Here is a 27,924-nt window from a genome sequence, read left to right as displayed (position 1 = left end):
GAGTCGGGGCGGTGGAGTACACGCGGAATCGCCGGAGCGAGTGCTGAGTCGGTGCCGCCGCCGGCTTCCCCCTTACCCCGGACGCTGGGAGACGCTTCGGGGCCGCAGAGGCTTGTGGGGCAGCCACAAAATGGAGGCGAACGGGAGCGGCAGCGGGAGCAGCAGCGACTCGGCTCCCGACTGCTGGGATCAGGCGGACATCGAGCCGGGCAGCGGCGCCGGCCCGGGGTCCGCCCCGCCGGCCGCGGAGGCCGAGGCCCAGCAGGAGCTGCTCGGGGCGGCCTTCAGCCGGCAGCTGAACGTCAACGCCAAGCCCTTCGTGCCCAACGTCCATGCCGCCGAGTTCGTGCCGTCCTTCCTGAGGGGGGGCCCGGCGCCCGGCCTGCCGCCACCCTCGCCCCCGCCCGGCCTGCCGCCGCCGCCGCCCCACGGTAACTGCCGCGCTGGGACGGGGCTGCGCCGGCGGGTGGGCGCTGAGGGCGGAGGGATGGGGGCCATGTTGGAAGGGCGCGGGGCCGTGCCGCGGAGGGGCCCGGGGCGAGGGCTGTTGGGCCCCCCGCGGCGGCGGAGGGGAAGGGCCACGCGGGGCTGGAGCGCGGCGCGGAGGGCCTCCGGCGGGCGAGCGGGCGAGGGAGCCGGGCTGGGCTGGGACGTGGCCGGCAGCCCGCGGGCCGGGTGGGTGCGGGCGGGGCGCCTGGGCGGCAGCGCTGGAGGGGGGCGCCGAGAGTAATGCTGGGCCGAGGTGGGGTTGGGGGGGGCAGGCAGAGAGGCCACCCGGCCCGGGGGTGGGGGCCCTGGGTCCTGACGGCAGGAGGGTCTCGTCAGCGAGGGGGGAGGGCAGGCAGGGTTGGGGGTACCGCGGAGGGGGAGCCTTGCGCAGGAGAGGGGCTTGGGGGAAGGGGCGTAAGGCAGCCGAGTCTGGGCAGAGGAGCCATGGGGCATGGCAGAGGAGCTGGCTGCGGCGTCTGATGCAGCCCGGAGAATTTGTGGGGGCCTTGGGAGGGGGTCCGCAGGCCGCTGTGGTACAGCTGGGGTGGTGGGGACTCCGCGGGGTGCGCTGCGGGAGGCCAAGCCCTGGTACAGGTGTTGTGCTCAAGGAGCAGCAGTAACTGGTGTGGTCTGGCAGTACGTGGATCCTGTGTACGTTTCCCTGGTACCTTTGCTCGCAAAGGGTCGCCCATGACGAGAGGAAACCACGCAGCTGTCTTCTTGCTAAAGCACTAGAGAAGTTGTCAAAGATTTTGGTGGTAATAAATTCAGTGTTGCTGGGGAGAATGGCACCGCTTCAGCCACCAGTGGTTCAGATGTATCTCAAATGTCTTTTTGAAGATTATATCAGTTAGTTATTTTTTTCTCATAAAATGCTGATGAATGATTAGTAGGGAAGAGAGGTTTGTCCAGCTGGCCTCAGTCAATGGACTGACTTGAAATTTACCCTGCTTTTCATTTCAAAGGATCTTTGTGTATGCAACCAACGTTTATACTAGATTTACTTTGCGTATGGGAAATTAAAGGAGAGCTACTTTTTAATTTCCAGCTCCAAACTGAAGGTCCTTCCAAACATCAGACGTGCTGGTTAACTTTGTGGTAGTATTTTAATGTCACTCAAGGAGTCTGAGACCTGATTGAGTGTGATAGTTTAACACCTTCCTATTTTTTTCTATAATTTTCTGTATCCCTATTGGTACAAAATGAAACAAGCTAGTATTTCAGATATTTGTTCTAGTAATTTAATTTCACTAAAACAACTACTTATGTTGTTTGTCATGATTTCCTGTTGATTGGGGCTTATTATTTATTGCATTCTGATTTAATATATTAGTCTTGCTTTCCCTAGTATCTAAAGTTATCAGATGTTAACAGCTAAAATCTATAACTTTCATATATGAGGCTTTAAAATTTTCATAACAGAAAATTAACCCGTTTTTTGTGTTAGAGCAAATGTTAGATTATGTGTTCTCTACAGCTATTCAGCACTCCTGATTTTTATGAGAAATTGTAGCTTATGTGCTGTGCAGGCAGGCAATACATAAGTGCATTAAAATACACTTCCAAGAAGCCATGGGCAGTCTCTTGGATTCCATTTAGAATAAATGTATATGTTAAGGTTCACAAATGTAAAGGTAGAGTAGATAGCTTGAGGCTGTGCTGAACATGTGGTGCACCTTTGGATAATCTTCAGAATTTATTTCAGTGTGTTTTTCAGCCATTGCAACCTGAATCTAAGTCTTTTTTTAACTATGTAATCAATACTGTGACTGAAAACTTTCTTGGGGTTGTGAAGTTATTCCAATAACTTTGTTTTTTCTCCCAGGCTACTTTTGTAAGGTTTCTTCTAAGGTTTCCTATATTTAATTTTTTGTTGGTAGGATTTAAACTACATTTCCTCATCTGCTCACTATATTTATTTCTTCATGCTCTCCTTTTCTGCACTCTTTTGCTGCTTCTGAGGCCTACGATGAGCTTTGTCTTTCCAGAGACTAGAGATTACTTTACTGAAAGCTTCCTGGTCATCTGGAGTGATCAGGATAGCTTTTCTTTCTATCTTAGTTGCTGAGTACATTTCTTACATCGTGCTATAATCTAACTGGTTTGAATACACCTTGCTTCTGTATCATCTTTAAGGGTTAGAATTTTGAGTTTCTGTAATTAACCTGGATGTCCCTAAGATTAAGCAGACAAAAATCTGCAGTTAAAAAAAAACAAACCACAAAATAGTTTCTTAACTGGAATACTATACTTGTTACATACTTTTCCAGGTCTCAGTTATTGAAAGTAATTGACAGTCTTGTTCTTGCAGATGTTCATATAACGTGACAACTACTTTGCTAGCTAGAAGAACTAGGTGGAGCTTGCTCTGGAAATAAGTCAGAACAACATGTGATTAGACAATGGTGCTGAATAGGTTACTTTCAGCAACCCAGTTTGCTTTTGCTCCCATAGGAAATTAGGTGTTCGTGACACTCATTCTTCATTACGTTGTGAGGAAAAAAATATTTCTATTTGTCATCTCTATTGAGGTGTGTACAAATACTGGTTTGTACTGGGAAAAGTCTAAATTATTCTTGATTCTTATGAAGGATCTAAACAGCTGTGTGTCCATTTGAGGACTTAAGTGGCCTAAAGTTAAGTTCTAGCGACACTTTTCTTCTTTGAACTTCCTCTTGGTGAGGTTTTGTTCGAGTTATAATTCCTTAGTAATTCAAAGGATGTTGTAGGTCAAGATAAATGTGTAGTAGCAGCACGGCATATAGAAAAATTCCACAGAACTGATCTCCATTATGTGGCTGTAGTGTGCATAAAAGGAAACACTATTACACACTAACTTCATCTTTTTAGTAATTTGTATAAAATTCCTGTCACTTCTGTTTAGAGCACTGAAATAATGCTCACAGAAGCCATTTAGGGAACAAGACGTTAACTTTCTAAAATTGGGAAACTCCAGAGACCTGCATTCCAAGTAGTTTACTTTAAAACTTCTGGTTTATGCATGCTTTCTTTTGATTGCAAATTGTATAGTGGGGAGAATATCTGACCGATGTTTACCACTAATATAATTTTTGCTTGCAGATAGTTTCAGAATTAGTTTGGAATTAAATTATCATTTGATTATATGCAAAAAGCATGTTGTTTAAATTTTTGAACCTAAGAAACAGATTAAAAGCATTATGTCCTAAATGTTGTAGCTGCAAGGACTTGCTTTTATCAAATTCTGTCCAAGTCAAACTTGTTTGTGTAAAATCTCTCTCTTTTGGATTCTACCAGAAATGTGAACAGAGACTCGGCAATTTTCTGTCTGCAACAGACATCGCAGTACCACAGTTCCTTCCAGTGAGCATGTCAAGTATGTCATGAACAAGTTGTGCTTCTAGGGAAACTTACTGTAGATAGCAGTTGCTGGACTAGCAAACTCACCTGAGTTAAGGCAAGGTGTGATAGTCAATAAAATGACAGTGGATTGTGTTAGGGCCTCTAAACATTCTTAATCGCAACTGCACCTTGCAGCTTCACTGTTCTGTACCATCTATGACTTATTTTTGTACTATGGTTTATTAATCTTGGAAGTGTGTATGAGATGTAATTGCATTTGGATAGCTTTTTGTTTGTTTCTATGTCAAGGCATGGTTTGGAGGTGTAAGGGAATAGTTAAAACTGCCTCATCACCACCACCACCCCCATTAGTAAGATTTCTATTATCCAAGTTTTGTTTGGATCTCAGGTGTGAGAGAAGTGAAAAAATTCTGAAAATGCAGCATCAACCTGCATTCTTGTGGTTCAATTTTTGTCATAGTTCTTGAATATCCAAAGGATTCTTGGTAAAATTGATCACAGCTGCCTTGTACGGGCTTTACTGTATTTTATGTTAGTTTTTCTTCTTTTTAGAAGTAATTTTTAAGTATGCACTGTTGACTTCGCTTGGAGCAGGAGACTGAACCAGATAACTTCCTGGGGTGCCTTCCAACCTGAGTTGTTCAATGATTTGAAGTGTGCAGTGGTTATGGTAAGAAAAAAGTGTCACTGGTACAACAGTAACAAGAACAAAAAGTGTGTGATACACATAGCAGCTAATGTAAGGAAGATAGCATTTATGCTTTTGGTGGTATTGGTGCTACTGCTTCATTTAGTAGCTTTCCTGACCACTTCAGGTAAATTTCTGAACATACTTGCTAACAACTACATTTAGACAACTTGCACCTACATTCTTGAGCCATGCAAATATCTGGCTTAAGATTCAGATTGCTTCACGCCCTCAATATCCTCGCTCACCTGCAGTAGTTACTTTTGAAATAGTTATGTTCAAGCAGCTGGACATCCTCAGCCTTTTAGCTGCTGTAAATAAATGGATATAACATCTATCTTTCTGGCTTTCCCTGCCCTCATTTTTCTTGACCTTGTAGCTAGTTGGGACATCCATATATTCCCCCCCACCCCACTAATCAGAAACAAAAGAAGGAGTTTTGATATCTTCTGCTTCAGTTCTGAAGCCTATAATTTCCAGAGTAGGATGATGAGTTATCTGTATCATCGTGTTCCCCAAAACTGGTCATATCTTGTTTTATACCATTCTCTGTAGACAGTATTTTAAGGGTCTTCAAGAATTCAGTCCTTGAGATTTCACTTTGCATATGAACTTGCTAAGAAAGTCTTGTCTAAAGCTAGTAGTCCACCATTCAAGAAGCTATCATATTAAAGGATTACATGGTCTACTCGTATCAATATTTGAATAGCCATATGCTGATGATTTCTTCACAAGTAGGGTGTTTGGTAATGCTACTGTTAGCACTTCATAACTGTAAACTTGAACTGCTTACATGACAGCAAGTCAGTGTTGTATTGTGAATGCCAGGATATGGTATAAATTCTTATTATCGAAAAAAATCTTGATTTGAGTCATCACTTGATGATCTAGAGCAGTGTTCTTCTGTATCAGCTCCTCTAGACAGATGAGCTGCACAACCTCTTTTGAAACAGTCAGTGCACAGAAAGGCTGTGTGTCTTGGCACTGACTTGCCAGATGATCAGATATAATATTCCTGTGTGATGCAGCCAAGGTGCCAATGTATTACACAGATGTCCTTTGTCTACATCTGAACTGTCCCCAGGAAGGTAGCCAGGATTGTGTTGCTCCTGTTAGAATAATTCATCACGCTTGTGGCCTTTGCATGACTCCAGTAAAAGACAGACCACTGGGAGCTGGCTGTGGACTAGGTGAACTGTTCTAGAGTCTACATGCAGTCTGCTGACCATGTGTTTAGCACCCTGGTTTGGACTACTGAATTAACGTATCTGAAAGCATGATGTTATTTTAAAACTTGATTGCTCTATCAAAATGAACACAAAAATAATTTGTGATAAATCTTGAATTCTATCAGCAATCTGGTTTTACAATTCCACTTTCAGAATTTTGGGATTTCTCTCCTGTTTTGTGATGAGAGCCATGCAAGCAAGAGAAGCAGCTGATTGTATGAAGCCAAGATAGAAATACGGAGGGTTGTTTCTTTGGTTTTTTTATTATGAAGGAATAAAGTAGTAAAAATCAGTGAAATTTATGGCTGTGTTTTGAAGAGGTCTATATGAAAGTGACACTGATTGACTTTCAGTACAAAAGTTAGTTTAGGACAGGTGATGCAATATTAAAAATGTGTTCTTTAGAACAGTCTGAGACTTGATGTGTAAATTTTACTCTTACGTGTAAATGTTAAAATCCTGAGCTCAGCCTGCTAAAAAATCCATGGGGTTCTTATGTTTGGTTTTGAGGTTGGTTTTTTTTGGTTGGTGGGGGTTTTTTTTTTTTGTTTTTTTTTGTTTGTTTCTATTCCTACTGGGTTATCAGAGATCTTTGTTAGAGAGTGGAATCCTTAACTGTTCTAGTACAGAGCTTGATTTCTTGACTATCTGTCTCAAATCAAGTTATCAACTGAGAACAAATGCTTGGCCTTAAGGAAGAGGGTTTTTCATTATGTTCTCTGAAAATCCTCATAAACTTTCATAGACTTAGTTGTGAAGAAGCATGTTGGTTTTAGATAAGATAAACTTAAGGTGTCCCCTCAGTTGGGAAGGAAAAAGGTGGGTCTTGTACTAAGCTAACATGTAATAAAATGCTGTGAATACAAAGCAAGTGCTAATTTTTTTGTGAATTTTACAGTCATGTTAAAACTATTAAAGCTGCTCTTATATTGGTGCATTTTAAAAATTGGGCTTACATCTCTGTGTCCACTGGTGAAGCTAGGTCATAGGCTATGAAGCAGGGCAGAGACAGGGAGAAAATAATTTTGGGTTTAAGTTAACTTTCAGAACAACTGCCTTATTACAGCGAACTCCTGAAAACCTTTTTTTTGTGTGTATTTTAATATATTGAATATGAAATACTTTGTTTAGCTCTAGCACTTATTTGTGCTTAAAGTAGTTTCTTGTGGCTTTTTGTTAACTAAGAATCTCTTGGGGTTTTTTTATTCTGATTCTCATGCTCTGGGTGATTGACTTGGACCTTTATTTTTTACTCTGGTGTAATTCCCTTCATGCTTTCGTTTAAAAAAAAAGGGGGGAGGTGGGGGAATATCTGTTATGTGATTCATGAAAACCGTTGCGACCATATGGCTATAGTGTAAATATGTACTGAACTCAGGTATTCAGATCACACGTATGAAAAGGTGATGGCCTAAGGTTGGTGTTATGCATTTCTTTACTCTTCAGCCTTCCAGGAATTCCTGTGAAGGAACTTGCCTGTATTGGAGGAGCAACAACAAACTCACTATACAGACCATCTCAGTTTTGTAAATAAGACACTTCTTTCAAAGGGAACTTGCCTTTTCTCTCTCTCTTCCCCCCCCCCCCCATGCAGTTTCATTAACCCCATAGTCTACCTCACTTGCCAGGTACCAGTACTGTCTAGGTTCTTATCACTCCAGCAGCAAAGCAGGCTGGCATCTGTGAGTGCTGCCAGGCATAGCAACAAATTGTGGCCTCATAAATTCTGTGAAGTCATTTGCATTGTGGCTCAGGTAAGTGCTGCTGAGGAGTTACTGGTTAAGCACTGAACAGTATCCACTTGTGTGGAGATGTCTCTCAGCTTATTCTGTGCATCTGGTAAATACTGCAGTTTACGTGAAGATGGAAGTTGTCATTACTGCTTAGCACTTGAGTTTGACTTGAGTACTGTATTTTAACTGCAGTTGTTCTAACATTGATTCCCAGTTTACCAGCTATACCTGTTCTTGTTTCATTCTAATATAATTTAATTATAAAGCAATTTTCTATTGTTTCTGTACAAGCATTCTAAACTGTTAATGCTATGAAGTTCCTGGCTTATACTGTTTTAAAACAATATTTTCAGAGGTTGAGTTATAACTTTTAATTCGTTCTACCTGTGCAGCTTTGGTTATTATACAACAAAGATGCAAGTACAAAACTTGATGTAATATGTGACAAACTCATCGGATATAGTAGAATGCTGTGGGAATGAAATGGGCAGAGTGGACTCTTGCAGTATTTCTTTAGGACATTAGCTGTATTTTAAAGAGACCAATCACGATGTTTTAAAAGTTGTGCAATTTTGGAGTCGTTATTTGGAGGATGCATATTCCTCCAGTGAATTTTAAATAAAAAAAAAAAAATTACCTTATTCAGACAAGACTCTGAATTACATAATGTCGTTGTCTGATGGTCTATCAGTAGATAAATGCAGCATGTGTATCCATTTTTGTCTTTGGCATTGACAATAAAGGTATTCCAAAATATGTCCTAGAACTCTGATGCTGAAGAGGACTAAAGATAAACTGCTCACCTTGTGTAATACAGTGAATAAGGTTGCAACAACAGTTCTTGACTTATGGTTTAAGGAGAGATGGAGTATGGAGGATGCTATGTAAAAACTAATTGTTGTTTGTCACGTGTAAATCCAAGAATCTGAAGCATTACTTGAAGATTTGGCATCATTTAAGACATGTTCTCACTTTAAAACCAGATTTCATACAAACTACTTTTTTAATTTCTCTCATATGACAAGATTCCAATCTGAATGATTTTCACTGATGAAGATCTAAAATTTTCAAGCTGAACTTGAAATGTGTTACAGATTTTTCTAATTTGTGTTTAATTTGCCATATGCAATGTTTTTACCAGTAAACTGTTAACAGTAAATATTGTTAGTTATTTTCCTGACTTCCAGAAAACACAAAATTAAAAACTTTGCATATCTACTTCAATATTTTGCAGGGATCAGGGTAAGTTAGAAGGACTACTTAAAACTTTTCTCAGTTTCTCTCATCTTTAAAGGTATTTTGTTACAATGACTGTCCTTATCTCATGGGCAAAATCAGCAAGGTTACTTCAGTTCACTGGATTTGCCCAAACATTTTGCCACAGGGACAGTGCAGAGTTTGGACTTCTTCTCATGTCTTAACCCAGATTGAGTCCTAGGTAGTAAGCCTATCAACTAGATGCAGAATTGCCATCTCCTTTTTATGTGATCCAAAGATTCCCTGGGTGTTTCAGAACTGAAACTTAAAGGTGAAGTGTTTTTCCTTGAATTACTGAGATTGCCTTTCTGTTCTTTCTGCCATGGCACTAGTAGTGCTCTTCCACCCAGCTGATACGTCGCTTCAGAGTGCTGATCCACCCAAAAGCTGATAGGTTCTTTGCTAGTTCAGTTTTTGGTCAGACCAGCTCCCTTTGTGGAGTAGTTATACATGCACTAAGGGCTGACACGAGACAAGAGATGACAAAGAGCAAAATGCGGCAACCCAGCCGTCTAAGAAGCAGTAGGACTGCATCCTTCTTTTCAGGTGATAGTCTTAAAGACATAGTTCAGGCAATCTGTTCATTTTCACACAAATGATAAACCTGCCCCTTTAAAGTCAGACTTTTCTTTTGTACATTTGTTTGCAATGTACCAGTGTCTGAAATAACCTCATGTAACCTGAAATTGTTTATCGGAAGTAAACAATTATTGAGGGGTGTTTATCTTTATCACTTAAAGCCTGTTCTTCTTGAAATTAAGATTATTTATTTTACTTTGTTTCTTTACAATGAATTTTTTTGGAGAGCGGTTTGTATTCCTTTTCTGCTCTGAAGGAACAGTGTATGTTTCATGTCATTCAGTGTCCTCTTTCAAAGCATGCCTGCCACTTGTGTACCAAAGTGACCAGAATCTAATAAGTGGCTGTGGTCATAACTTAATACCTGTTACCCCTTGATTGTGTGGCATTAGTACTGTTTAGGATCCATACACAAACTGTCTTATTGATTCTCTTGTGTGCTAGACTCGTACAAAATTTAACAGATGGACCTGTTCAGATTAACAATTCCGTATCTCCTCTCTGTTATTTGTGAAGAAACTTTTCTCCTGTCTGCATGCCTGTTGTATTACAGACCAGAAAGTAAAAGCTGAGTTTGTTATGAATGCTGTTGATTGACAGTGTATTTCTAATGAATTAAATAACTCTTCAGCCACTTGTAGGCTTCTGTTTCAAGGCAAGTGCATAAATACTGTCATTTAATACGTTTTTCATTATGGATAAACTTCAGGAGTAAAATCAAAAGCTTGTTGAAATGATCTTGTAATGAAAATATGTATGCATCCCAACCATAGTGTCTGTGAAATAGCCAACAGTCTTTTGATGTGTTACAAAACAGAGGCTTTAGGTTCATATCTAGGTTATGTGCCACCTGCTTACCACACTCAAATGGGCTGATTTGAGTCTTTTCCAGCTCTCAAATGAGAGTAATATATCATTTCTTACAAGGAATCTCAAGGTATTCTATTCTTATGCTTTTACTTACTGTATTAAGTCATTCTCTTAAAGTTTTATTGCTGTGGGCTTGGGACCGTGGAGTGCAGATCATATGTGATATAACACAGGAGCGTAGGGAACAGTCTCCTCTCCTGTGTTGCTGTGCTCACTCCACTGTTTTCTGCTGGTCACTGGGTGTTGTGCTATGACCCACATTCACCCTGCCTGCAAGCTTTGTCCTCTGGCCATCTTCCAGCTTTTGCAGCACTGCTCCAGTTTATAGAAGTCTGTAGCAAATACGCAAACAGCACGAAAGCAAAGAGGCTTAGAATCAGGTCCTTCTCTGTATGTTTTTGTTCTTTTGAGCGGATTTGTTTCATCTTTAGGTCCCATCATGCGTATAGAGCAAGTAATGCTGTAAGATCTGTGTTTTTATAATGACATTGAAGGAGAGATGGAGTACAGCTAAACAGAGGGTATGAATTTGGTATGTGGCTGAAAAATGTAAGATAATGAACTTGTTTCAAAGAATTACAAAGTTGAATTTATACCAAGAGAAAACTAAGTAGGTTGAGGTTTTAGGGATAATTATAGAATGCCTCTTGATCATGTGGAATAATGTCCTGAAATGTCAAGTGGTGTAATTGTTAATTGGAACATATCACTCTTAGTAGCTTTAATAATTAGTTATACCTCAGCATATAGTTTAGTGGCATGGTTTAGTGCATGAGAAGATTGCGTGATCTATCCAGAAAACATACCTGTGGCTTTGATATGCATGTGACTGCTGAGATTGCCCTCTGAGTAATGTGACTATATTATGATGTTTAAGAGGACTGGCAAACTTACCAGATGTATGAATGAGTTTGTCATCTCTTGATCCTAATAACTACAGAAGATCTTAAGAATTTATTCTTAATAGCTTGTTTCAATTTTCTACTCAATGCTTATGTGAAATTGAGGCGCAATAGCATTGTAGGTATGCCTATAAACTGAAGCTGGCAGAACCTTTCCATACAGTTGTGACACCACACACATTGTATTCTTTGGATACAATGAAACTGGCTTGAGATTTTTAAACACTGATTAGATACTAACATTTAAAATAGCCAGTATGCCCCAAAGGGATGGGCAGATAAAATACTACCTATAAAAAAATTGCTTCCTTTAAAACTTGCTTTAAGTGTATCTTTCCGGGGGGGTGGAATTGAACTTTTTAGACCTGGCGTATTATTTTCACAACTTCTAGGCAGTGTTCTTTAGAAATATTTGTGCTTGGCGGCTATACTTAATACTGTTTTCAGGGGGGAGGTGTTTTTTCTTAAATACACATCTTGCAATAAAATTGGGAGATGGTCTTTTATGCCTAAGTGTGGAAATTGGTTACATCAGTGCATTTTAAAAGTTAAAATTTTTCTCTTCAGGTGCACCTGTAGAAACTTCTCCAGAGGAGCAGACAGCCTCTTGTGAAGGTAATTGTTTTCATGTTCTGATGGTACACAACACAGCTCCATTAAACATGATGTAAAAAAAATTATTGCAAAGAATCTCCTTTTTAAAAATCTCTATGAACCTTTTCCAATTTTCATTCTCTTTATCCTCATACTACTATTGTAATGCAGTGTGGTTATCTGTGGTTATTTACAATTTTATAGCCAGGCGAGCAAGGCACATAAAGACCAAGTGGTTTATTGAAGGTCATAAAGCTTGCATGAAGCAGAATTTTTTTTTAATTCAATCTGTATATTAAATAGCATTGGCAAGTGCCCAAACATCTGAACTATCCTTTTATTTATTTAGTCACTCCGTTTTTCTTTGTTCTTGATACTGTCATGGTAAATATGTGTCCTTAATGATGCTTTTTTTTTCTTTTTTTTTTTCCCTAGGTTCAAATGCTGCTGTTAACATGGAAATTTCAGAATCTGTTGGTAAGATGAGAATTGTTCCATTTCACTATGATAGTACTATAAAATACTACTATAGTGGTTTTGCTGAATCATTGCAAACAAAATTGAAGAATGCCTTATTGAGCCTTTGCATTTTTGGTCCTTACTAACTTTTGTTGTGCCTTTATACTTAAGATTAGGAAAGAGGTAATTGAACACTAGTATGCATTGACAGGTGCAATTGGATTACTTGGACATGAAAAAGCTTCAGTGCTTTATTAAAAATAATTTCATATTACAAATATGTGTGAAATGGTGATTAAAAAAAATGTTAAAGTGATCAGTAATATGAGCAATCAGAACATGGAAATAGTATCTTTCTGCTTGTATTTGTATGGCTTTCGAGAGAACTTAAACCATTACCCCTCCTTTTCTTTCTAAACATATGGTGGCGTACGTCTCTGTGGATTCAGACCAGCATGATGGTCTAAGTGGATCTTCAGATTTGTTTTTTCCTTTTAAAATTGTTGCCTTGTTAAAACAGAAGTCTCTTAACCCCTGTGAATCATAGTTTTCTGATGTCAGCACACAAGCTAGTTTGAAAGCTCCCGGTAATAATAATTTCAGAAACAAGCAGCAGTTGCTTGGAAGACATTAACAGACTGGATAGTTGAAGTCTTTTGATTGCATCTTTGGGGCAGGGGCTTTTCTCCATAGTCACTGCTTTTAATTTCATTATCTATTTGAATATATCTAACTGGTTAATTTTTAGTGGAAAATGGAGAGACAGAAATGTCCCCGGAAGAGTCATGGGACCACAAAGAAGAAACAAGTGAAGCAGAGCTAGGAGGTGGTCCCGCAGGGGATGCAGGGCCTTCTGAAGAAAGCGCTCAGGAAATGATGGAAGAGGAGGAGGAAATACCAAAACCGAAATCTGTTGTAGCTCCACCAGGTGCTCCTAAAAAAGAGCATGTAAATGTAGTATTCATTGGGCACGTAGGTAAGTTGTAAGTGAATGTGAAGTAATTGGATCTTTGTGTTTTGTATTATCTAGAACTTGGGCGATTAGAAATTAATCCTGCTCTTTATAGGGATGTATGCATTCACTATGTCTTCAGGTTAATAGGAACATTCATTCTAGTGAAGCTACTCTGGAAAAATTAAAAAACTTAAAAGAAAGTCTTTCAGGGGTAGAGTGCCAAGGATAGAGTGCCTGTGTTCTCTTGGACACAACAGTGTCTGTGTTCATGGTTTCTCAAGTACCTGCTCTGTTGAGGGCTTAAGTGACATATCTGTGTTTATGATACAAAGATCAAAATCAGAAAGCAGTGCTCCTTTTCTGCTTGCTTTAAATATTTTCAAAGGGTTCTTACTAATTGTTATTAAATTAAGAAATTATTATTCAAAATATTAAAAATTGTAGAGCTATAAACAATAGATGAACATAATTCAAGGTTAAAAGAAGCATTTATAGCAAAATGTCCCAATTGAATAGTTTCAACAAGCTTCAGAAAAATCTTAAGTGGTGTCAAAAGTACAGAAAAATTATTGAATCACAAGTTTTACACTAAATTCTGTATTTTCATTTGTATGGTCTCTTATCACCTTAAAAGTACTGTAACTTAGTCCTCAGGTAAATTCAGAATGGAGTCACACAAAGTAAAGAGGCAGTGGGCAGAGGTACATCCTGATATTGCAGAGCAGCCTACAGAAGTTAGGTACAAGGGAGAAAGGAAGCAGGGAAGGGGCTTTTGCAAGAGCTTCCCACACTCTTAGCCCATGCTTTTGCTGGATCACTGCTTTGTTGAGGCTTTTTTTGTTATGGATAATGCCAGGTTTATATGTATGAAAACAGAATTTTCAAAATTCAGTGTAATTGAATTGACAATGAAATATTATGGAAACAAGGGAAGCTGAGAGATGCTTCCAAAACTTAGATTACAATTAAAAATATATCTTTGGAAATAAATTAGATGACCTTGTTCATAATTGTTTTCTTTTTCTAGGATTTTCTTTTAAATTGTGAATGACTTAATTTTTTAATTTTTTTTTTAGATGCTGGCAAGTCAACTATTGGAGGACAAATAATGTAAGGAAACTCTTAATCTTTTGATTTGCTGTTCTTTCTTGTGAATTAAAAGTACATTAAGTAAAATGAGTAATATTTTCTTTATGGCTTAAATCAGCATAGATTAATATTTTTATAATAAAATGTTACTCTCCCTGTCAATTTAGTTACTTATTATGTTTGGAATTTCTGAATTCCAGCAGATCAAATCTTATCACTATAGGAGTTTCACTCACTTAATGGAAACAGCTATGCAAAAGCATCCATTATTAAATTAAAAAACTGAATCCCTTTCTTAGAACATGATTCTGTTTTTCTTTGTCATTTTAAAATGCTATTTGAAACTGCTTTGTACCCTTTGTTAAACTTTGTCCTTTTTGTGAAGATTAAAAAAAAAAATTAATATCCTTATTCCCTGGTGCTAACATTGTCAGGCATAATTTGATTTCAAAATGTGAAATTATAGTAGTTAATCTTTTAAGTCTATTTTAGAAACAGTATCTAAAGACTGCAATATTTTTGAGACAAAAGTAAATAAATGCAGCTAGATCTTGCAGTTTGTAAAAAAGCAAGAACGGGAAGTGGTACATGAAGAAATAAATGATATCCTGCTGATGCAAAGTATTTCTAGGTTTTTAAAATAATATTCTCAGCAAAAGTGGGAGGTCTTTGTCTTGGCATCTTCATCTTGTTTTGTTTTGACCAAACTGGAATGTTGGAATTGTCATGCTACATTTAACCTTGTAGTTCATACTAGAGCAAATTAGCATTTTATTATCTGATGTGTCTGAGTATCCTTGTAGAAGGAGATGCCTATTCTGAACACTCCTACCGATATGTTACGTTCCTAAAGCTTTTTGTGGTCTTTCACTTTTTGGCAGAATATCCCTTTGTTGTAAGATGGAGGGGGGAATTTGGTGCTTATACCAACTTTGTCATTAACCCTTTATTTACTGTTATAATTAATTTTCCTTATAAACTAAGTAGTTTACTTTTATTAGAAAATCAGGTAGAAATATCTGAGGGAAAAATATTGAAGTTTTAATATAATAAAACTGTTCAATACTCACTTCTTTCTGTAACTGAAAGATATCTCTTAAAATATCAGTTTCTTTGTTCTAACTAAAAAGAATTAAACAAAAAATATTTTTCTTTACATTTCAGAAATGGGTGAGGTGGGGTGTGAAAAACTCTATCACGGTTTTTACTTAATTTTGAAATATTGGATTAGTGTCAGAAATGGACTTAACAGATGTAGTTTCTTTTCAAAACTTGCCTCTGCAGAACATTTTATAACTAAGGCTTAAAAAAAGACATTCTTCATACTTCAGCTGAAGTGGTGCTGGTGTACTTTTACATATCAGATAATGGTGTGGCTTTTTGTGGAGGAAAAAATTCCACTGCTGCTCACATCAGGCTGTTCCAGTTTTTTAAAATAATCTGTAGGGATTGTATAAGTATTTAGCTGTTTGGAACTATGTTTCTGCTTATGTAAAATTGCACTTTTTTTTCCCACCCCCTCCTTTCTTAGGTATTTGACAGGAATGGTTGACAAAAGAACACTTGAAAAATATGAAAGAGAAGCTAAAGAAAAAAACAGAGAAACATGGTATGAACTTACTGAGGATAATAGCCTGCTTTTCTCTTTGCACCGTGATGAAAATGGGAAACTGTTTTTTAGGCTCTGTCCCTTTAGCGCTGGCTGCCTGCTGGAATGGGGTTTGAGTGTGGGGGGAGGAATCTCTTGTTTTTCTCCAGTACTTCTTTAACTAAAACTATACAAAACAGCGCAATTCACATTGGAACAGGTTTTGCTGCTCTGATGCTTTGGTAAACCTAGCTGGTAAAAAGGAATACAAGGCAACCACTTTTCTCAGGCAGCTCTTGGGGTCATTCTATCTGTACATCTTTCACCTGTAAACAGCAGAGTTATCCAAGGGACAGAGATTAAAGCTGTCAGTTTGGCAGACGAGGAGAGAGTGGGTGGATAGTTTTGGCTGTCACCTTATATCTCATTTTTATATGAATAAAGGTAGAGTCCACAGTTCTTAAGTTTCCTCTGGGTAAGATACTGCTGCTGTCATGTATGGATATTTTGCAGGCTTCTTGTTTGTTTTGGGTTTTGTTGTTGTCTTTTGTTTGGTTGGGGGGGAGAGGGGGCTGGTGTATGTGTGCGTATATATACGCCTGCTATATATATACGTATACATAAAGCCTGCTTTCTCCTTCAAACAACTGCAAAATTGATTTTCTTTCTGGAACCTTTCCATTTTTGGCTGTGGTGGAGGAAAACAGGGGTTCAAAGGGCTTGGGAAAAAAAGCAGCTAAAGACTTCCTTAGGGGTAGAGCAGCAATGGAGCACTCAAGGGGTGGGCATTGACCTGAACTAATGGTATTATGTGTGAGAAAGGGGGGATAGAAAGGGTGACATACGTTCTTTTTATCAAGCAAGCATCATCCCCCTATTGGGAGTTGACCATAGTAATAAATGTTTCAGGACCTTCCTCAAAAACCCTGGACAGTTTGAAAAACAGATTTCCTCTTCCCCCCTCCTCTTTTAGAGAGTGAGTTGCAGGAAGTGCCTCCTTGAGTGCTATTTTTACTCTTTTAAATATGTCATGATACACAGCAGAAAGTATGATGTACCTCTGTGTCATTATCAAAGATCTTGTTAGCTTGCTTCTTATGTTGAGAGTCTTGAAATTTGAGAGGTTTTACTTTGTGATTCAGAAAATTCTATACCGTAGTGCAGAGCTGACATTTCAGTCAGAAATGCATCTTTCCCTAAAAAACGCTGTGTGCAAAAACGACTTCCCATCCAGCTACCAGGCATAAATTCCTGCTTGACTCTTGTTAGCTGAGTGAAACCTGACCTTTGGCTTGGCTGAAATCTTCCAGAAACACAGGCCATGGTGAAGATTATGACACATAGGAACATGCATACTAGTACAAACCAAAAGCCATCTAGCTTGCTATCTAGACCTCTATCAGTGACAAACAGGTACTGCCTAGGGAAGACTGTGATTATATATCCATAATTCCCAATGCTTAGTGCTTTCTCTGACTGAAGAACCTCTTGAGCTGGAAAGGACGTCTTTGTATTTAATAGTCCCTGACACTCCCTCCCTCATCGCTGGTCAGCTGAGTTAGCAGTGTCTCTTCAGACATTATCCAGTCAATACAAAAGACTAGCTAAAGATCTTTATAAGCTGCTGTTAACAGTGAAAAATACTGGTATGTTAAGCCAGTTCCATTTAGTTATTACTACTTTTCTTCTCCTTGGGGTATTTTTTCTCTCTCCTTTCTATTCACCTATTCTATTTTCTATTCTATTTTCACAAAACCTGGAGCTAAATAATCTTTTTTTGAAACTTCAGTTCATCTGTTTAACTTAAATCTAACTTGTTTGTCAATGGCCAATGGGATAAAATATGACTGGGAGGGGACAAGAGTTGATATGATCAAAGTATCAAAGATAGGGTGAATAAAGGTGGTGTCTATTTCATACCCAACTTGTGTTTAATATGTGCAAATAAATAAGAACTAATAATAATGATTCTCATAATATGAATATGTGCAAATCGGAACTAATTTTTTATTTATGCTGAGAAAGAGGAATTGGTTTGTAATTGATCCAGAGGTGGTTTTCAAACTGAGGCAAAGCTTAAAGTATTTGAGCTTAGATCATACGTGTGTAACTTAATTGAAAATCATTTTTTAGAATTGCGTCTTAGCAATGTGAGGGAGAGCTAGCACTGGGCACTACAGCCAATGGTATATATACAAAACATTTAATGGAAAGTCACTGTTGGTCTTGGAAATGCTTAAGTTCAGTAATGCTGAGGTGGTTAGAATAGTTGAGCAGAAAAAAAAGACATTTTATGATAAACAAATATTACATAAATTTATTAAAAAATACAAAAATAGAATATTTGGGTTGGTGTGTTTTTGGTTTTGGTTTTTTTAGGTACCTTTCATGGGCCTTAGACACAAACCAAGAAGAACGAGACAAAGGTAAAACAGTAGAAGTGGGTCGTGCCTATTTTGAAACTGAGAAGAAACACTTCACTATTCTAGATGCTCCTGGACATAAGAGCTTTGTTCCAAATATGATTGGTGGGGCTTCTCAAGCCGATCTTGCTGTGCTGGTAAGGACAAATCAGATTCTTTTATTTTGAATATATTCTGGAGTTAAGCTTTTAATTTTTATTTTTTGTTACCTTGTTAAGTCTACCAAGTTGAGTGGTTTTTGGAGTAACTTAACAGCTTCATAAAATTGTCCACAGGTGTTGTGATTTTTATATATGTTGGTGCAGAAACTAACAGGTAATATTGAGGAGATATACCAGTGCATTTTGAAAGCTTTTACCAGTTTTGACTACCCAAAGTTATTTTTTAATAAGGCGGTATTACCCATTGTTGATTGTTCTCTTGAGAGAATTGTAGAACTTCTATTAAAATGTGTATTTTTAATTAGGTTATTTCTGCAAGAAAAGGAGAGTTTGAAACTGGATTTGAGAAAGGTGGACAAACAAGAGAACATGCCATGTTAGCAAAAACAGCAGGTGTAAAACATTTAATAGTTCTTATTAATAAGATGGATGATCCAACTGTAAACTGGAGTAATGAAAGGTGAGTTTAATATTTTTTTAAAAAAAATTCATCTTTTTATTAAAAGATACTGAAATCAAGTAATTCCTAAGTAATTTTTTGCTTCCCATTGTTCCTGAAAGAATGCTAGACTGCTGGACTAAAGACAGAGTTTATCAAAATTGCGGGGAAAAACAGAAGCATAGTGTGTAGGACAGTGCCTCTCAACTAAGCTTGAAGTTCTACGCTACTTTAAAACATTCCCTTTCAACTGTTTGGATCCATGCAGCCATATTTAACAAATCCATGCATTCTAACATAGTTTAATTGTTGACTTGGAAACTTTACACTGAACCTAAAAGGAAGTGACTCTGTTTTCAGTAGTTTAGTTTGCCAGATTCTTGATTGCTTGGTCATGTTTCTGCTAAACTCATAGCTTAGATTTGGTGAGAACAGCTTTATCCTGTTCACCTTATGTGTCCACCATGTATTATTTGGAGTTGTTCTTTTATGATAAGCTGAATTGAATAAGCAAATAATACATTAAATCTGGTTCATGATTACAGTCTGAGAAGTGGGGAGGGAGGGAATCTTATGATGATACAGGCCAGATAAAAATAACTAGAAAGTCAATATGTAATATGTAAATAACTAATAAAAAGGATTAAGGGGGCGGGGGGTCTGCCCTAATGCTCAAATGTTACTAAAGGGTTTTAATTTCCCTATGTGTCAAAACTTGGGTCTTTTTATGGCTTCTGTCACATCTTTCTTCTCACCCCTTCAAGATGGGTGCTAAAAAGTATAACTTAGTCCTTCCCTAGAGATACTTGTGTAATGATGGGGTACAGTTTTCTTCTACAGTGTAATAGAAAGAGTTGTTAGAGAACTTGCTCTGCTGTTGAGAATTGGGAAAGTTTTTGTGGAAAGCTATGAGGGACTATGCAACCTTAGAACATTAGCCTAGTTTACTAAGACAATAAGGCATGCCCAGTTGTGCTGTCTTTGTCCTGCCCCAACCTTCTGACATTATTGAATTCAGCTGAAACTGAATGAGGGGAAGTAGAGTAATAGAAATAAATAGCATTAAGTCTTAGGAGATTATGTAGGAGGTTGGAGGAGACCAAGCCACTACTAAAGTGAAAGCCTGCAGCATGACCTCAGTAGCTGTCTGCCTGGTCTCTCTTGCTATCTTGGCCTGGATCTTTTGCTTAAAAGCAGATACAGCATATGCTGCTGCTTGTCCAGCCCAGTAATGGAGGTATATGGATAAAACTGATTATGCTTTATGGAGCAGAGGAATGAGGGGGAATAGGCAATACCAAGTTGTGCTGGAAGATTGGGGAAAAGATGTAAACAGGCCACTAAGCTTTATTAGGTTTGCTTGCTGCTCACAGAATAACTTAACTGATGAAAATTAAATATCTGTGGGTTTTGTTGAAAGCACAAGTATTATGTCATGCTGGAATAATTGAAACTTATCTTGATCTGCTTGTCATTTGAATAGATACGAGGAATGTAAAGAGAAACTGGTGCCATTTTTGAAGAAAGTTGGCTTCAATCCCAAAAAGGATATTCATTTCATGCCCTGCTCAGGACTGACTGGAGCAAACCTTAAAGAACAGTCAGAATTCTGTCCTTGGTATATGTATGTATCTTAAATTGAACAACTTGGGTATTTGCTATATTTCAATAAAAGTAAATGCTACAGTGAAGCTAGGAAGAAGTATAGCATAGTATATTGCAGCTGTGTTCTAAAGTGCTTGAGGAAATAAGATCAGGGCAACAAGAACACAGCCACACAATGAGCCAAATAAAAGCCTTTGCTAACTGCAGAAGATTAAGTTAGCAGACTCAGTAATAGTATTAGCAATATTCTTTGTCTTTGAGTTTGAGTGCCATACTAGCCCTTGAATTTCCCAGTGATACTGCAGTTGACATGTTGCTAGAATGAGTAACTGATGTGAACAGTTTAGTGACAAGCCATGTCTCTCACTGGATGTCATGTTCTCCAATACTGTTCGTGGCAGTTAAAACATATTAATGAAAATCGTGTTTGGACCTAGCTTATATTTTTGTATTTCTGAAACATATTACACATCTAGCAAGATTCTCAAAGGAATAATTAATTTGTGTAAAATATGCCTGGACCATAACTTTAAAAACTCCATGCACTTTCTGGGTATTAACATGTTAGCCAGGGTAAAGTGGACACTAATGATGGGATGTTATGATAGATTTAACTTCGGGGTCACTGTTCTTAATGATGACAGAATGAAAATCATTCCTTTTGTTGGACTGCATTTATCCATTCTGAGTAATTTTTAAATGGAAGGGTGCTCATGAAATTGAAACAAATGCCTTTTGCTCTTCTAGTGGATTACCGTTTATTCCATACCTGGATAATTTGCCAAACTTCAACCGTTCAGTTGATGGACCAATCAGGCTGCCAATTGTGGATAAATATAAGGTACAAATTAAAATAATAGGATTGAAAGTATAAATGGACTGTTTCAGAAAACAGTAAAAGGGCTGTTTACTGTATTTTTAGAGGGTATCTTTTTTTTTTTCTTTGATATGTCTACATTTCTAACTGTAGAATAGAGGTGGAGAGGGGAAGTAAATAATTTTGGCATTATATGAGACTTAAAATCTGTAATCTTTCATGAGAACAGTTTCTAAAACATTAAGTATAGCAGTGCTAAATAACTTCATAGGGTTAAGTAACCATACTTAGAGTTAAATCATAAATAGAGCAGAATTTTTAGAAAAATGTTTCCAATTTTTATGTAATGACTTCTTTTTGTGAAGGATATGGGCACTGTGGTCCTTGGGAAGCTGGAGTCGGGCTCTATTTGCAAAGGACAACAGCTTGTGATGATGCCAAACAAGGTATGGTAAGGTTTAGATATTAAAAAATGTCACTACCCTAAAAAGGAGCTTGATTCTTAAAGATATTCATTACTTTAAATCAGAAAATTTTCTGTTGCTCAGTTGAACACAACTAGGCTTTCATGTTTCCTTAGCATTTAAAACTCAGGTTGTCTCTCCTTAGTAAACTCAATTGCTGGGTATCGTAGTTTATTTGAACTTTGCATTTGTCCAGTTGGCCCACAAAACCTTTTTCCTGCTGTGGGTTAATATTGCTCAAAACTTTCCTTCTTTTTTCCACCTTTTTTTTTTTTTCTGTTCCCCAAAGGGAAATAGGAAAAAAAAAAATTAAAGGATGCAGACGGTACACGGTGTGTTCCAATGAAAGACCCAAAGTTTGCTTTAGTTAAGAATGGTGGGTAGCTGTTCCATAATGCAAGATCATTATTTGGAATCATTGTGCTGCCCTGAAGAATGTGAAAATATAAAAAATTAAGGATGTGAAAACATAGTTGGGGAGAGGCGGTGGATGAGAATAGTGTATTCAACTAATGGTGTTGTTTCCATTGGTTTCTCACCTAGTCATATCATCTTGATTTAAGCTGATACACTTTTTCCAGTTCTGTAGGCTGAGGTAGTTTGCTAGAAAATGTCTCAATACTCAAATGTACAATAAATCTACAGCTTATATGAAAGTTGGTATTTCCTAATCAAAATATGTTAATTAGATTGAATTCCATGTCACTTTTCTCAAGAGCTGCTGAAAGTTGAAACTAAACTTAATTTAAGATTACGCTTTTCAGTTTTTAAGGTAATTTAACAGACAGTGGCTTTTTATAAAACTGCTTGACATGCATCTGACACCCATGTTATTTGGGGGTTGATTAGGAGAAATTAATAAACTGTAAATGGCTTTACCTAAACTGTTACAGAATTTGTATTCAGTAAATAGTGCTTTTGATTACACACTTTTTTTATTACTTTATCAGCTCACAAGGATTGAACTAAAACTTCAGGAAGTCAGAACAATAGGCATCTTTCTGAAACTACTCCTTTTTTAACTCTTCTGCCTTTCCAATATTTATTTTCTGTTGGTATCTAGTACTGTGTAAAGATAGAAAAATCAGAAGAGAGGTTACAACATATAGGAACATTAGGAAATACATTTTGGTGTTTGCTTGGAGTGCATTCATTAATATACATTTGGTACGTTTATCATCTTCTCCAGGAAGTCTTGTAGAATTTTGGGATTCTAGGATTTCCTGGATTATGTTAATATTCAGACTGTTATATTTTGAATGTAACAAGTCTATACAACAATATGGCTTTTGCATTCTTCTTAGATAATATGCATTCATTGTATCTCTCATATCTTTATAAGTTTTAAACTCATTTCACTTTGAGAAATAATGGATATTTTTAAAATTTGCTTTCCATTGAATATATACTACAGAATTATATTAGAATACATTTGATTAAATATTCTATTTTAAACATTAGTAATTTGTCATTCAAATATTTTAAATGTTCTGAAGCTTGCAGAACTGAATATAATTAATTTAAACTGTAACGGAATTATTTATTGAAATCCTGTTGTATTAAAATGATTCGGTACCAGACTAAAATATTCACAATAGAAAACTGCATCTTTGCTTTCTTTAAGCACAATGTGGAGGTTCTTGGAATCCTTTCTGATGATGTAGAAACTGATTCCGTAGCCCCAGGTGAAAATCTAAAGATCAGACTGAAGGGAATTGAAGAGGAAGAGATCCTTCCAGGATTTATTCTCTGTGATCCCAACAACCTGTGTCATTCTGGACGCACGTTTGATGCCCAGGTAGAATAACTAGCATTTAATTGCTGTATAGATGGGTAAAAAGCATTAAAATAGTTTGCTTGTGTTTCACCAAATCTAAGCTTTAGTAGTTTGAAGTTTCAGTTCAGATTTCTTTATACTATCATATCTCTAAATTGACAATAATATATATACCTAACACTCTGACATCATCAATATGAGTTTTTTAAAATATAATTTCTTTTGAATGTAACTTCTCAATGAAGTTTTGGATACCTATAATTGTGAAAGCAAGATCTTGTCAGGCCAATTCTTCATTTTATACTTTCATATTGTAAACAACTTGATCGCTTAAAATGTTGTTTCTTTCACAAAAATTTGTTGTGTGTTTATTGTTCAACTATACATTTTAATATAGTTCTGTATTGGCTATTCTCTGCTCTTTCATAATTGAAACAAGGAAAAAATCATTTATTTTTAATTGTTTTACAGATAGTGATAATTGAGCACAAATCCATTATCTGCCCAGGTTATAATGCTGTGCTGCACATCCACACCTGTATTGAAGAAGTTGAGATAACAGTAAGTGTCCTTTTAAGTTGTGATGTGAATATAGTCGCACACGCTTGTGCTTGTTGGGGTGAGAAGTTCTGTCGTGACATACATCTGTAGAGCAACTAATGCACCAAAGCTCCAGCCTTGAATGGAATCTTTGGTCAGTACCATAACCAAAAATGTCTGTAACTGTTAGCATAAGACTTCAGAAAAGTGTGGTAAGTCATGACTGACTCTCTTATGCAGTAAATCTTAGAAGGTTTTTTTAATTTAAGTATTTTCTTTCTTAGACCACTTCAGTTTTGTTTGTAAAGAAAAAATAATACTTACTTTAGCACTCATAGCTATTATTTTTTTTTCTTATACAGGCCTTAATCTGCTTGGTAGACAAAAAAACAGGAGAAAAAAGTAAGACACGGCCCCGTTTTGTGAAACAAGATCAAGTATGCATTGCCCGTTTAAGGACAGCAGGAACTATCTGCCTTGAGACATTCAAAGATTTCCCTCAGATGGGTCGCTTTACCTTAAGAGATGAGGGTAAGACTGCTTGATCAACAGTTATTAACTGCTGCAAAAATACAGTTATTCGAAATAGGAGATCGTGCATGGCAATGAGGTATGAAAAAGCTGGTATCTAGTGGAAATCACTGTCTGGGTAACAGTGGAAAAGTAAATCTAAGAAAATTGTTGTTGTTGTTGTGCAGAGTTCTCACTAGTAAAAAAAGGTGGTTTTTATTTTAGAGGAATAATGTACAAAAATGTGCACTGTGAAACAAAAGGTTGAATTTGAAAAATTACCAGCACTGTTTCTTAATGTAGGTAGACGTTCCAGGATGCAATATGATTACCATAGTTTGTCTATTTAAAGTTAGAAAAGATAAGGGTAGTTATATGTCGGGCTTTTAACTCATGCTTACCCTGGTAAAACTCATAGATTTGTGGGACATATTTAAAATAAATTATCTTTAAAAGCAGTAAACAGATCTGGTAGAACGATTCTGCCTTGCCTTCTCCTTAGATGACTATAGAGCAGGCTTTCTGCAATCCACATTGTATTCTTTACTGTGAGAATAGCAGTTTTACCATTTTTAAGATTTTATTGTGCTTTTGAAATACACTGGTGCTTTCATTCTACAATACAACAATTTATTCTCTGTATTATTTCTAATACTCTGAAGAGCCTGTATTTTTGGGGAAAGTTTTCATGTTCTTGGAGCCTTACACATTCTTTTCACAGTATATGTAACTCTACTGTTTGTCTCCTTGGTTTAGGTAAGACCATTGCAATTGGAAAAGTTCTGAAACTGGTTCCAGAGAAGGACTAAGCATTTTTCTCAATGATCCCCGCACAATACTGTGAGGAAAATCGACTCTGCAAAAGCCTACTTCACACCGCCTTCTTATTTTCTGCCCATTGATAAACTTCTCCCCATATTTTGCAAAGACAAATTTCACAGCAAAGGTCCACATTATGTCAGCTTTCTCATATTGAGAGCTCTGCTATGCCACTGTTGAATTTTCCCAAAAAGAATTTTTTTTTTCTCCCAAATTCTGCTTCCTTGGAAAGATTCGGCAATAGCTTTGTAAGTGATGTGGACATAATTGCCTATAATTATGAAAATCTAAAGGATTTTTAATGTTTAATTTCCCCCAGCATATATATTAAGACCTCTTTTTCCAGGCAGATCATTCAGAGTGTGCGAGTGTGTGTGCACATGTTACAAAGATGACTACCATGTTAATAAACTATTAAATTTGAAATCTTTTTCGGTATTTGAATTGCTTTTGAATAATGTTTTTTATCCAGATGTAACACAGTTGCATTAGCTTTTTAACCTTCCAGTAACCTAGATATTTGGTTACTTGGACTTTTCTAAACTCCTCAGCCTCCCCACACACACAGTTTTAAATGAGGCAATTGGGCACTCAACCAAGTTTGTATTAAAATAATTAAGTTTGCCCCTTCCCTTCATTGAATGCATTCTTAAAATTAAAAAACATTCATGCAAATGTGGCACCTTCATTAGCTTTATATTTCTTAATATCTTCAGCAAATTTAGGTTGACTTAACATCATTACTAGACACAGTAAGTCAATTTTGAAGGCTAGAACTACATATTGTGTCTTTATAAAAATTCAGCATTGTTAAATTTTTAACTGCAGAAAATGCTAGCCACCAGTAAATCAGCGAAACTTGCAAAAATAAGAGAATTTGTGGCAATAGTGCCTATTAGTATTTATAAGAGCTGCATTTTGTGGGAGAACTGGGCTAATTAAAAAGTGCCAGTTATGTAAGTTACTCAGTTCACCCTGTCTTTAAATTAGAGGGCTGGATAATCCTTGCTGTTTTAAAGATCAGTCTGAACTGAGAGGGAGAAAAACTATTTAAATCCCTAAGAGTTTGCACATATGGAAATATGGGAGGGTCAGAATCAAGCACAGTCTGTAAATTTTTGCATATCAAAAAGCAATGTAAGTTTATGAGGACCAGTGAAGTTTTTCTTGAGAAATTAAAGCAAAACTGGTTCAAAATAAAGCTTACTCAGTACAACTTGAAGGAGCTGCATAATAAAACCCTATTTAGCTGCACTTTGAAAGTGGACTGTCTACAATTGCTATCCTGATTCTAACAATTAGGATGAAGGCTAATGGATTTTTTTGATTTCCCAGAGTACTAGTAGTTAAGTATTAAAAGGTTTCTTCAGAGCTTCTTCAGAATGTCTTAAACTAAACATTTTCAGTTGTACAATTGTGGTGAGCCCATCTCCTCCCCCAAAAGTTTACAGTCTAGTGACTGTATCTGAATTCACAGATAACTCAAAACTGAAACAGATTTAACCTTTTTGGGTTGGTTTTTTTTTTTTGTTTTGTTTGTTTCTTTGTAACTGTGGAACTCCCATTCATTTCACTTACAGCTACATTGTATGGACAGAAGAAGTTATTGTCCTTCAGTTTCATATGACTACACTTGTAGCTACCGTAATGCATGGAATTTAAATAAATTTTATTATGTCTGCAAATCTCTGGGCTTTTATTTTTTTGGTAAATCAGAGTTTAAAAGTAACTTTTTTTTCCCACCAAGTGAACAAAACCCACAGTTCCTTGGATCTTAAACGAAGAACTTAAAAGCCAAGGAACCTTACTGTCTTGTTCATATTCTGGATTGACTTAAGATTTCCACGTATCTGGCTGCTTTCTTGAAGTAAGCTCATGGATTTGAAATTTGCAAAGACCATTATTGGAGAATACTTACAGTTAGATTCCTAAATTGTTAGAACTTTTAAAACTTTTTTTTTTAAAGCATTGAAATGCAACTCAAGTCTGCATGATGCTCCAGTAGAATTTTCCCACTTTTGAGCAAACTTAATGAGGGATTCTAAAACTTCATTATTTTAAGGCTGGACTGAGTATTTATTATTAAACTGAAAAATCATCTGGTGGGTTGCAATACCAGTAGATAGAAGAAGTCTGAGCATTTCCATTACTCCATCCCATCTAGTGCGTTTGATTACCATTTCCATAAATCCAGTTAACATCACCTTGTCTGTAAAGGGAGGCTAAATTATTTCAAGTTCATTAACAGAATCTACATTATACAATTAAAGATACTGCTAACCTGTGACAGGGTTTTATTGGGGTATGAAATATTTGCATTCTATAACAAATACGCCGATACAAAAATGTAAGGCACAAATCTACACCAATTGGCTGCATTTTGGTTAGAAGAGCTGAAAGTATATTACATTTGAATAGTCTTCAGATTACATCTCAACTTTTTCATTTCATCTCCATTCCACATTTTATAGTCCCATTTTTACTGCTATTGAGTACAGCTAAATCTAGATGAAAGAAGAAAAAAAGATAATGTGGCTTTGTTTGAAATAAATACTATTTGCTGATTCACTGATGTAATAAACTTTTTTAAATGAC

The 27,924-nt window shown here is 37.1% G+C and overlaps 1 protein-coding gene across 1 annotated transcript; it reads left to right on the top strand.

The window, feature by feature from the left end:
- GSPT1 (G1 to S phase transition 1) lies at positions 1-27,924 on the top strand. The gene is made up of 15 exons (XM_075058892.1): positions 1-431; positions 11,657-11,704; positions 12,119-12,160; positions 12,891-13,118; positions 14,174-14,207; positions 15,718-15,795; positions 18,154-18,334; positions 18,664-18,818; positions 20,281-20,421; positions 21,150-21,243; positions 21,585-21,665; positions 23,308-23,481; positions 23,932-24,021; positions 24,363-24,531; positions 25,267-27,924. The coding sequence occupies exons 1-15, from the start codon at positions 131-133 to the stop codon at positions 25,317-25,319; spliced, it is 1,869 nt and encodes a 622-aa protein (XP_074914993.1). The 5' UTR covers positions 1-130; the 3' UTR covers positions 25,320-27,924.

This window comes from Buteo buteo, chromosome 27 (assembly GCF_964188355.1).
Source record: "Buteo buteo chromosome 27, bButBut1.hap1.1, whole genome shotgun sequence".
Classification (NCBI taxonomy): Eukaryota; Metazoa; Chordata; class Aves; order Accipitriformes; family Accipitridae; genus Buteo; species Buteo buteo.
This window is presented reverse-complemented; position numbering and strand designations above follow the sequence as displayed.